Source organism: Oculina patagonica, chromosome 4 (genome assembly GCF_052425735.1).
Source record: "Oculina patagonica isolate OP01 chromosome 4, crgOcupat, whole genome shotgun sequence".
Classification (NCBI taxonomy): Eukaryota; Metazoa; Cnidaria; class Anthozoa; order Scleractinia; family Oculinidae; genus Oculina; species Oculina patagonica.
This window is the reverse complement of record NC_135761.1, coordinates 600,351-612,732: the sequence shown is the minus strand read 5'-3', so window position 1 is coordinate 612,732 and position 12,382 is coordinate 600,351. Positions and strand designations below refer to the sequence as shown.

At 41.0% G+C, this 12,382-nt stretch overlaps 1 protein-coding gene and 1 long non-coding RNA gene across 2 annotated transcripts; one reads left to right on the top strand and one right to left on the bottom strand.

The window, feature by feature from the left end:
• The first annotated feature begins 712 nt into the window (after nt 1-712).
• Nucleotides 713-4,237, top strand: LOC144649025 (uncharacterized). The gene is made up of 3 exons (XR_013569813.1): nt 713-1,133; nt 3,856-3,974; nt 4,108-4,237. It is a non-coding gene; the product is annotated as an uncharacterized LOC144649025 (long non-coding RNA).
• Nucleotides 4,238-5,553: 1,316 nt separating this feature from the next.
• Nucleotides 5,554-12,166, bottom strand: LOC144649023 (uncharacterized). Its single transcript, XM_078508480.1, has 7 exons — nt 11,632-12,166; nt 9,171-9,345; nt 8,608-8,785; nt 7,844-7,918; nt 7,659-7,748; nt 6,700-6,876; nt 5,554-6,208 (listed from the first exon to the last, which is right to left on the bottom strand). The coding sequence occupies exons 1-7, from the start codon at nt 12,164-12,166 to the stop codon at nt 5,792-5,794; spliced, it is 1,647 nt and encodes a 548-aa protein (XP_078364606.1). The 3' UTR covers nt 5,554-5,791.
• Between the last annotated feature and the right edge of the window lie 216 nt (nt 12,167-12,382).

Here is a 12,382-nt window from a genome sequence, read left to right as displayed (position 1 = left end):
TTTTAACACTGTATTTTTCTGATTATTTGCTGTAATAAACAAATAAATCATTAAATAAAATAAAGTGCGAGCATAAAAAGATGAAAGTTCTTTCAGGAACTTATAGAGACTGGATAACAGATTCTCCATCAGGTATTGTCACTGTTTTACGCATTGTCTGTGGATCCCATTTCCGTCATTTCTTTCTTGACATTTCATTCATTACTTTATTGTTAAAAAAAGGCTGCCGATTGCAAAAAAAGAATTTTGCTTGCTTTGCTCTAGACTTGAACAGGTAGCTGAGACGAAAATGGATCATCTTATCACACAAAAGACGAATAAATACCGACGGCAGGGGCGTAGCCAGCTTTTTGAAGAGTTGTAGGCCTGGCGGCTTCTAGGGCTTATAGCTATAAAGATAAAGACCCTCAAAAGCGCAAATTCACAGCACCTAAATTTTAACATTTTATTACAGAGAATGTGCTAACTTTCACTCATTGCTTAATACATAAACGCACTTTATCTTTACTTGCTTGAGACTTGACCAATCACGAAAAATTATTTGCGATATATATAGTACATGAAGCCTTGTATTTCATCTTGAAAGTGCTTCAGCCTGAATTTCTCTCTATTATATATTTTAAAAATACGAGCGGGCTAAAAAGGTTTGGAAGGCCCGAGCCTACGGGCCTACGCTAGCTACGCCCCTGGACGGAGCTGCGAGAAGAGGACATACCACTGTGTCTTGTTGCATCCAACCATCGTCGTATCTTACGTAGAAATAAAACAATTTTGCAGTTCTTTTAGCTAAATTAGGTCTTTTGTAAAAGACGTTTTCTGGTTGTCAAACCTTCTAACTCATGTGATGCAGATGAAACTTCGTCTGAACTTTAACCCTAATTACACCCCGTGTACTTACATGTATGCTAACTTATCCCTAAACCTCGCCGGACCTTTTAGCTCCACCTTTGTCGTCGTTTATGGTGGGCTGCTCTACTGAGTGGGCTTTGTTAGTTTAACTGTCATTTCAAAAGACCATTACACCATCCTTTAGGTTCTTTACCCTTGTCCTGTTTGTGTTCATGCCCTGAAGATAACCTGTCGAAGGAGCCTGTGGAAAGTACCGTGGACTTGAGCTCTGGGGCGTTAACTTGGTGAGTTCTGTTCAAGGTCTCGTGTTTTTTGTACAACTGAAAATAAACATCTTGTAGCTGCGGCGTACTTTTTGTTTTGTTCAGAGATCACCGCTGTAAAGCTGTAGATTCTTGACCGCAACCCCTCTCTTCTTACATGTTATCTACCAGCCATGCAAACGTTCTGCAAGTCAAAGCACAGGGTATATTTTTATCAGGAACGTTTTGATTTTGTGGAAAAGGAACTACGGTAACGGTATAGCACGAAAACCTGTTAACCATTGGGAAAAACTGAAAACATCTGTAAATAAAATAGTATTAAACTAACGCGTAAGTGTGTTGACTTTACCGGAGGACTTGAAAATTCTGAGCGTGAATCGCTGAAGAGCGACTGCCGCCAGTCTGAACGTTTACAAATTGCTGTTGGATCTGGATAACCCATTTTTCTTGAGGAGAGCAGGCCGCTATACACAAATCTAAACAAAATAAATTGTTATGTTATTTCACGGGGCAATTGCTCAGATGTTGTTAACTATTGTTCTCTTTTCATACTCGAGACTCTTCCAGGGATTTTGTGGAATGCGTTTTGTTTTGGGAACCGAAATGGCCAGTTTAAAGTATTTCGTTTGATGACCACATCTTTAGGCTCATCATAGTAACTCGTCCACAGAGTCCAGCGACAAAAGCGAAGACCGAATCCAAACGGGCCAGTTCAACACTTGTGTTAAATAGCACCCAGCGAAATGTTGTAAAGTCATTTCATTTTGCGTTCCAGAACTCTTTTGTGTTTTAACTTTTTTTGGTCCTCCAGCTTCCTTTTAGTAACTGAACAAGCTCTAGCTATCTGAATAATAATTTTCTGTTCTGATTTTCTTTGTACTGGGCATTTTGCTGTTCCACTCCGTCGTTTTCAGGTGTTGAACACTTAAATACAGGCTTATCCAGCCAAAACAATTGCTCACTGTAGTTAATAACCGGCCGTTTTATGCTAAAGGAATTAATTTTTTCCTGAGTAACTTTTAAACAATTTTCGAACAGTAGTCACTTGTCCCTCGCTTCTTTTCCCACACTCTACGACTGTCTGGTGTATTATTTAAAGATAAATACATTGTGAACAAAACGAAATTGAAACATCTTTGTCTGGCCATTTCTTGGTGTTGTGATTATATTCAAAAGACAGTAAACAATACCCGCACCAAACAGCTTCTAGTCAGCAGTGGCATCTGCGACACCAAGTGATGCCTTCCTCGTCCCAAGGCGGCCCCTTCTTAGTAGATGTAGTTGGATCGTGGTGCGCGTGGAGTTGCGGGCTTGTTGCATTTTCGCTGCCTGCCATCAAGCCCTGTGCTCCCTGTTTCTCCGCCTTTACCGAAGAAATGCAACGGCGCCTGGGGACTAGGTAGACGTAATACCCTTTGGTCCATTTTCGTCTACGGCCGCCTGTCGCCCTTGGCCGGTGGTGCCTGATGCACAAGTAAAAGGTGGCTCTGGGAACACACGTTTTGGTGGGCTTGCTTTTAACAAAGGGAGTTTGAAAATCCCAGTTAATATGATTGGCTAGATTTCAAACTCTCTTTATTACAATCTAAACAATCAAATCATGTGTCCCTCCAGAGCCACCTGCGTACAGGCCTCGCCGGGTAAGAGAAGACGGGCGGCTCTAAGGACGAGAATGAGTGAAAATGCAGATGTTGGTTGTAATCAAGCGCGGGATTGGGTTTTGGTGATCTCAAATTTGTTTTAGTTTGTCAGTGCGTTTTTAATTAAAGGTATCGTCAGTCGGTTAAATGTTATTTGGCCGTTGTTTTATGGTTTGACATGGAAAGCCACCAAATTTTTTTCGTTGTCCGGGTTCGACCGTAGTTTACAAGAGTTAGTCTTCTCTACAAAATGTCGCGCAATAAATTACAGTCTTTATTGTATGCAGCGATTTACGATGTCACTTATAAGCCTTTTTTGGAAGTCCTTGAGGCAATCTAGAGAAAAGTAACTGGAAAAAATACCTGAGTTTGTAATCGTCACCGCTCCAACCTAATCTGTAGCCGATATGATACCCTGGTGCACTTTGTAACGGCGTAATGGGTTTGCAACGCTCTTAGAAATATGCGGACGAATGCGGTCGATCTTGACGAAATTCAACATCTTATAGGTGTGGCGAAAACAGTAATTGACAATTAGAGGGGAAGAAATAAATACATTTTTAGAATTCTGAGAGTAAAAACTTTGCTGTTGGAAGTCATTATTCACGGTGGTTACCTCACCTAACTGTTAGCTTTTACCAAAACAGCTACTTTACAGGCATGTATATAACAAACTGACAACTTTTTAAACAAGAGCGAAGAGCTTCTGCAGAGTCTTTTTTTTACAGGAGCTATGTTTCGGATGACACATCTTGAATAATTTAGGCGAAATTGTATTTTCGTGTGTAAATAAAGCTAGTATCGTATCGAAATTTTTTAAGTTTGACAGTTACAGTCCCGGGCTTGCAGTCCATCTCAGACTTTCCCATTCGAAGCCACCCTTGTTTCTTCGTAGTTAAGTGTTACCTCTTTGGTGTTTTTGTATCTTGGTAAACTGTTATTTTGAGGTTTTCTTCGACTTAAAGTAAATATTATAAGTGACAGTACATGACTTCATGGTAGTGACATAGCCTCTTTTATTATGCATAAGAACTCTACACGCTGTTAATGAACCTGTTTCTTTCGTGGTTCTTATCCATTGTTTTCCTTCTTTTCGTTTGTAGGTAGAGGGTGAGCAAGCAGTGACGATTGAGCTTTCCTGCGCCATGGCGGGATAATGGAACCATTATTGGCCAGGAAAAAGAGAGCAGTCATGGCCCGTTGCCAGTGGCCAGGTTTTCTTGTAAGTGTTAGTTTAGTGTTTGTCGCTGTTCGAGACCCCACACTCCATGCCTTTTTCTCCTACCCTCCTTCACCAGTCTTTACTCTTTCTAATACTATGCTTATGCTTATCCATCGTTTGTTTTTATTTGCAGCAGATTACCAACGACTCCTAAGGGAACCGAAGTGAATACAGAGTTCACAAGCTTGTAAAATGACCTCGAGGAAGAGAAGGCTTACAGGCCGTTAAAAAAGTTACTTTTCCAGAAAAAATAAATCTCAAACTTCACGAGTGGTGTCATATCCGTCTTTATCTTTTTCACCCAATTGCTAAATTAAATTGTGTTTTGGATTTTTCCCGCATTCAGTGACCCAGGGCCAGATTAACAGTCAACCGAGAGTTTGTTTCTTGTTAATTTCAAGTTACTATTTTTAAAAAATGTACAACAACTTTTAGTTTGTAACAAGACATGTTTCGATCGTTCAACTGCAATTTGGGTCGACCCAAACAGGTAAAGCTCGACCGTTGGGTTAAACGTCGAACTTAATTCGTCGAACCGACCATCGAACCAAAGTCTGAGCAGCAATAACGAATATTAACAAATAAAAAAGCCTTGATTGTACTTTGTTCTGTTATAAAGCACGCAAGGAAGTAACGAGAGCACGAAAGAACTCAGTGTTGGGTGAAACACGAGCCGCAGGGGAGTGTTTCTCCCTCTCTCGTCATTTCCTTGAGTGCTTTATAACAGAAAAAAGCACGGCCAAGGCTTTTTTTTCTTTGCTCTATAATATTGAAAGTTTTACAACTGTAGAGAAATTGTATACAAACAAGATTTAGTCTTAGGATACGCGCGCGGAATGGCTTCTCCCCCTCCTTTCTCTTCCCGCATTCTTTTCGCCCCACACTCAACCGAATAGTCTGTCGCACCATACTAGACCGGAGAGCCTGTTCACAGTCTAACAGCCCACCCAACTCCAAAGAAACGAAACTAACGATTACGTTTTATGCGCTGCCGTCATTCATATTACAACCAACCCACCCTGGTGAAAAATAAAACTACTGGATCGAACCGACAGAGCTGACCTTTTCAATCCGTAGAAAGCTTTTTTGCTACCTGAGACGTTTGCTAATATAATTGACAGCAGTGTAAACAGCAAGCCATAGTTATACAGTGAACTCTCTCTAAGGGGCCAGTTAGATGGTACGATTTGCTTATGATAATCGCATGCGACACGTTTACGCCATGACTACAACACGAATCGCATCGTGTAAATAAACGTACCACATCCTTACGACAGACGCGCGCACGTGTATTAAAATGGTGCTTAGTCATGTACGCCTGTCGTAAGCTTGTCGCATGCGAGAATGTCGTACCGGGTAAATCAGCCCTAAGACGGACACCTTGGGGACCAGCTCTAGCTATTTGTTTTACGAGAATTTAGTTTCAAACAAACGTGAGATTCGGCCAGGTTGGGATAATAAATCCTGTCCGGCTTAAAGAGATGTCCGTTTTATACAGGTATCCGTTTTTGAGAGAGTTGACTGTAAACTTCAGATTGTGTTTTATTGAAGGTTTTGCGAGAAATCATAAACAAGCGCATTTCTTATTAACAGTTAATTTATTGCTAGAAATTCCTTAGAGTGTCCAACCCAGTGTCTTGTGCTTGTTGCTTTTATTCTGCAGGTTATTATGCCACATACCCGGGGCATATAAGGTTTACTCTGTCGTTTCTTCTGCCTTTCCTTGATCTCAAAACCTGGCGCAATTTCATCATTCTTCTAAAGTAAATTTACCCTCCTACGGAGACGTTCTTTTTATCTGCGTAGGAGGCTTAAATTCAGACGGTCGGTTCTCGCTCGGAACTTGGTGTCTCGGTCGGATATGCATCGGAACTTAGTCGCTGCCCAGTCGGCTCGCGATCGGAAGAAGCTTCGTTTTTTGACGCCAGATTCTGTCTATAAGGATCTTGAGTTGAGCAACTTTCCTCAGGCTGATAATGCTGTGAATAGTCCCACGTCTGCCCGTAATCGTAACTGTTATAGCCTTTGTAGTAATCATAATTGCTCCAATCTGTCCCTGAAGTTTCCTTATTCTCATTGTTGCTGTACTCATCAGAATATTGATGAGCTGTGTCAGTTGTTTGATGTGAGTTTGTTTTACTGCTCTCGGTTTCCTTGGAATGGATCGCCTCTACTTTCTTGAGGGCTTCGTCCAGTCTTGTGCAATCCGTGTACACATTCTGTAGAACCTCTGCCTAAAGTGAAGAAATGAACCCCGAAACAATAAGTACATCAAATCCAGGGATGGATTGGAATGAGCCTAAACAAAAACAAAAAGCAATAACGACGACAACAACAACAACAATTACAAATCAGGTTCTGGCAAATGACATAAACGTGGTGCCAAATGTGCATTTTAATGACAAGTTGGGCTGGAAGTGCGCAGTTAACATTTTTTCTAGACTGTTCACAGCCCCCTATTTTTTCGTGTTTTTTTCGATCGATGAGCGCGCGGCGAGAATGGCGAGAGAACTGGACGCCAGCGCAAAACGGAAGAAATTTTCTTTCGCTCGCGCTTCGCGCTCGCTTCGTTTGTTTTTTTGCGTTGAAAAATCGAGAGGCTGTGGACAGTCTACATTTTTTCCATCCATTTATCTGTTTGCAGAACACACAAAACCCACATCTAGTAGTTCCATAAAAGTGAACAATGATAACAGTTACATTTTGCTTGGCTCGACTGACATACCTGCTCAAAGTGCTCCTTAGTCAAAGGGCCACATTCCACAGGGTACTGATCGTCTGTGTTTGGATAAGGCCCTGTTACCTGAGCACCTGGTGGACAAGTGGGGCGTAAAAGAGCCTTCTGAAGTAACCCTCGCTCTGAAGCAGCCTCGAGTACTCTCTGTTTAGATCTTAAAAGTTCCTAGACGAACAGAAACAAAGAAAAAAACAAAAAGGACATTTGGAATAAATCCTTGTGTCACGGATTTTAGCCAAAATTAGGCATGGAAAATGACCATCAAATTCAGTAAAATATAAAAAATAACCACTTTTAACAGCGAAGGGACATTTTAAAAACACTGCAAATACAAAAGAAGGTACGGATGGCCAAAAGTGACGAAGATTGAAACGGATTGCGATTTGGGTTTTTGAAATACTGTTGGGATGAACAGTTTTCAAAGTTAATCTCGTTTGCTTGTAACTTCAATTTATAACGCGCGGGAACAACTTTGGTTGCAATGAAGCTATGGATTTGTCATTTGGATCCAAAGGAGTAATTTCTTTGCAAACATGAAGTTTTAAAGCAAGTATTTTTAAAAAAATAAACTTAACTCAGCCGTGACACAGTCCCTTTAAATTAAAGTACGAACAGTAACTCTTTTTTCTTAGTCCATCAAGCGTGCAGCTACAAAAGATCGCGAGTACAAAAATGGCCGTGGATTTCCCACGGCCATTTTTCAGGGGCAGCCAACGCATCATTTCAGTAAATATCTGTTCGGAAGGCCTGTTATCCCTGCGCGCAATGTCACCTCGAACTTTCGTGATATGGAAAATAAAATGCCTGTTGTTTTCAGAGAGGTAAAAATCTTGTTTTGGGTACGGAAAAACGCCAGCTACGATTTTCGGAAAGGTAACAAGTTTATCAACAGCTCGCTTTGTTCAACCCCTACAAGCTGGTTAAAGAGGGCAGGCAAGCATGCTGACCTCTTTCCTTGCTTTTGGATTAGGATCATCAAAAGCCCATCTGACATTAAGCAACTCTCTGCTGTCCAACTTTTGGTCTGACATTGCAATCTGGAGAAAAAATATAAACAGAAAAGCAACGATAAGAGCAATAATCAGACAGACAGTACTTTATTGTTATTGGTGATAAAACAATTTTACCTCACCTTTGCAAATTCAGCATTCACCCTGTTCTTGTACCGTACAAAAGCTATGTTGCGTTTTGGTATTATTCTTATGTCCTGGAAAAACCATAATAAGCTCATTTAAAAAAGTGGCATATATCAGTTGCACAAGAATAAAACAAGCCAGGCATGAATAAAACATGTTGTATTTGACAAGAACAGCCACTGACAAGCACAGATCAGCCAGTTTTCAAATGGGTGTGTATGGCAATTGAAGAACACAGTCTAGAAACAGGTGTGACAGAGAAAGGTTTGATAACTCTATGACCAAACTGAAACAAATTGAACTGTTTCGGAATTTAACTCAGGTGGGGGTTAATACGTCACCAGTAAGATCCCAACTTCTACTTTGACCATATCTGACATCTTCCTCATATTATACTGATTTTCCGTTATTAAGAAGAAATTACACAAGTGCCACACATTAATCTGCAAGCGGACATTGAACAGTATTATTAGAGAGGTTAAGCATGACGTTAACGGCAGACGGCAAACAGCAAAGATTTTGAGTTCTTTTCTTCTAATCCGTAAATAAAGCACACAAAAATGGAATGACGTCTCCTACTATTCATTGCAAATACAAATAATTTCACTCTACTGTACACACAACTGAAAAGAGACGGCAAAAGTTTCATTTTTGCCGTTTGCCGTAAACGTCATGCTTAACCTCTCTATTCTCTTACACCACTTTTAAAACAGTCTTAATTTTTTTTGTTAAATGCAACGAACAAAAATGTAATGCTTACCTCAATTTGGCCCCACTCGCCAAATTCAGTCCACAACACCTTTTCCAGAGTAGCTCGATGACCCAGCCCTCCAACATAAAGTGTTCTGCATTCTTTGTCAAATGTACCCACCCCTCCCATGTCATCCTTATGAAGACGGTGACGTTCACGACCAAAAACATCATGAGCAAGATCAATTCTAAAAAAAATAATCCAAAAAGGGTACAATTCATCTCTTTTTGATGGAAATGCATTTGCTACATGCTGTGGGCAGCGCTTTTGGCTTTTGGTCAGTCCTTGCATTCCGTGAGTCCACTCTTTTTTTTTGCATGCCACTCCTTTTGAGAGTTATTTGGTTTATCACTGTTACTTCAAAGCTCAATAAAAACATATTTACCCTTTTTATTTACATTCATTCCCTTTTACCACAAAACCCAACAACTAAGTTGCCTCCTGACATTCAAATAAATAATTTTGCCATCAGTCCACCAAGATAAACATTTGTCTTTTACCATTTGAAGCTGTCCATAGGAGATGTATTTATCTGAATTATTGTACCAGTACATGTAAGTCTGTTCACTGACCTTTTTTCATCTTTATCAGTTGGTATAACATGCAGGTATCCACACTCAGATCCCAGATGACAACAGCCTCTGGCAAAGTAGATGCAGTAATAATGCTTGTTTCCACCAGGATCATAAACATTAGCCTTTGTAAACCCTGCATCTGTTTCAATACAGCACTTTGTCTCTGAAGGCCCTGCAAGGAAATAGGCCTTTTTTATTTAAACTGTATCGTGACTGTTACCACTTCTGGCAGTTGCATCTTTACATCTGTCACAATTATTAGTTTGACAAGTCCTGTAAAAGATTTGCAAGAATAGATGACCTTCTCAGGCTGTATTTACTTGTCAGATTTTATTACCGGTACATCCTTAGCAAGCCAGGGGCAGATTCTTGGGGCATTAAAATATAAATTTTCTGACCCTCCAAGCTCCCCCTCCTGCTGTTAAGTATCTGAGGATGATTTTAACCTTTGCATGGCTTTCGGCTGTTCCTTTAATTTAGTTTTGTCTATTACTGGTAGTACGGTGGGTGTCATGATATGAGCAGTCACGTGTGGGGGACTAGGAACTAGCTTTACACTTTGAATGTCCCACCATCTTGTACAACAGTTGACCTTCAACTACAATAGTTTGTTTACTTCTGGTTGCTGTGGATGCTTTTCATTAGCACAAAAAATTTTGGTAATGTTGAAAGTAAACTGAAAAGGTCTGTTTTAGTTTGGTCTGACCAGAATGTTTGGGACCACCTCACACTGACCAGTTGGACCAAAATTTACCATTCCATTTTGACAAACTATTTAGCTGCCTTATTTCAATTCAGTTGATTTGCACAGATGTGGGGCACTGGGGAAAGGAATGCAAAATGGAAAGAACTGTTCCACTCGGTTTGCGTGGTTTACCCCCGCTTTCAGTGTTATGTGCATAGCTATTTTTCTACATCCATCTTTCGACATTATCTTTCGACGTGCTGTTTGTAATGAGCCAATCAAAACCAATCAAAACCAATGCATACTGGTTTCATGCAAATAAGCCCACAAGTTCAGAAGGTCATGCTAGTGGGCTGTGATTGGTAGATGTCAATCTGTCTTGTTTGTTAGCATGTCAAAAGATAGCCTCCCACGCAGTCGTTCTTAGGGACGATCGTGTTTCACTCCTTCCCACAAACGCCTGCTTAACCGAGGCCAACATTCCTTTCCCATTGTTTTACTCAACAGACAACCTACCAATCACCATTGATTGTCTGTCGGTTAACAATCAAAATGATCGCGGAGATGCGGCATGTGGGTTTGAAGTGTTTCACTTTAGTTATGCATGTTACGATGGCTAAAACACCGGGAAAAAATTATCGATTGGAATAATTCAAGTGCTTTTTAAGCAACGCTTTGATTAAGTCATCTGCTGGAAGAGTTAGAAGATTTGGGAAAAGTGCAGTTGATCTTCCTCGCCTGGTCCAATCGACAATCTGTGAGACAGTGTGAGAACATCGACAAAATATCAACACAGCAGATCAGCACTGCTTCAAAGAAGAGATCTCTAGTATTTCCAAGTCAATAAATCGAAGGGTAAAACAACAATGAACCGGCCAAGTTGACGAGCCCGTAGAGCTCAGAAATAGTGATCACAATATAATTCACCGCGCGGCCGGTGAATTATTTTTTCCATTCGGTGATACTTGCCCTTGGACGATTCTCAAGGTTGAATGTTGTGTTAAAAGGCCAGCTTTGTATTTTTCCCGTCGATAGTTTGACGGTCCTTCGATTTTAGGGTTGCGAAAAATATTTTTCCTTCGTGGAAACACATTTAAAGTGATAAATGAACCACACACAAATATTATTTTCTCGAACGGCAATATCCCAACGGAGCTAACGAATCGGTGAGACTGTCGAACAGCAAAGGACAAGTTTGATATAAAGCAAGCGATTAACCGTAGCCAGCAAATTAAGAAATTGCTTTCATCTGAATGAATTTAAGCGAAACATCCTAAACGTCAAAGCACACGGTGCTAACAGCTCTCTCGTTCCGCGAAGAGCGTCTTGCAGTCAAGGTCAAGGTCAACCCTCTGGATTTTGGTAGGTAAAATCTGATTGGCTGAGCGGCGGAAAGGAATGTTGGCCTCGGTTAAGCAGGCGTTCGTGGGGAGGAGTGAAACATGATCGCCCCTAAGAACGACTGCGTGGGAGGCTAGTCAAAAGACGGATGTCAATAAAATTTAACTATACACATAGCACTGAAAGCAGGTGTAATTGGATTGCATTTATAACATCTGGTCGGAATAGTCAGTCTATGAAAATGGAAGGCACTCTGTACTCTCAGCCTTCAGTGGACGGTATAAAACACAGACTGCAGGTCAGATTAGATCCAATCTCATGTTATGTTAACAAAAGGGTCCACTCTTAAATTGCCTTTTTAGTTTCTTCTTATGGTCTGCAGCCTGCATTTTACACTGGCCACATTTAAGATTATTTTTTGACGCCACTGACCGTGGTCTTTATCTGCTCGCCAGTGTTCTCCTACCCAGCGATCGTACCATATATTGTATTCTGTGGCGCCCTCAGGAATCCAGTGCAACTTCTCTCTTTCTTCAGGATCAATTTGCCTGCGGGCTGGTCGAGTGACTAGCCTCTCAACCTTAGCTTCCACATCAGCACATGTTTGTTTGAAGTTTTCTTCGTGATTAGTATCGCTGTTACTGGCATTAGCCGGTTCATTATAAAATCCATGATAAGAATATTGGTTTGCAGGAATATACAACGGATGAATGGAGTCCCATTCCGCTGGTTTTTCCCACTGAGTTCGATAATCGCTAACATTTTGATAATAATAGAGTCCGCTATTCCAGTCATATAAAGCTATCCACGGGCCACGTTGCTCGTACCATTGTGAGCCATAGGCATGCTCCGTGCTGTAATTAGTCGTTATTTCATGTGGGGTCGTATTTTCGTGTCTCTTATGTTGTAAGCTTGACAAATTTTCATCTTTATCGTCCGTCTCTTCGACCTTCCGTTTAGCCGCCATTTTGATTTTTTAACGAAACCGCTGGTCCCAGCCGAGGTTTGGAGGGATGCAAGGGATGCCGGGAAAAGTGCCGGGTTGCCGGGAGAAGGGTGGGGGCAGGGTTTGGTGGATAAATAGGTCCGCAATTCGTACATGTGCGGGCTTTCAGTTACTAACACAGAAGACGAGATCAACAAAGCAACTTTCAGTGCAAGAAGCTTTATTTTTAACTGCGCT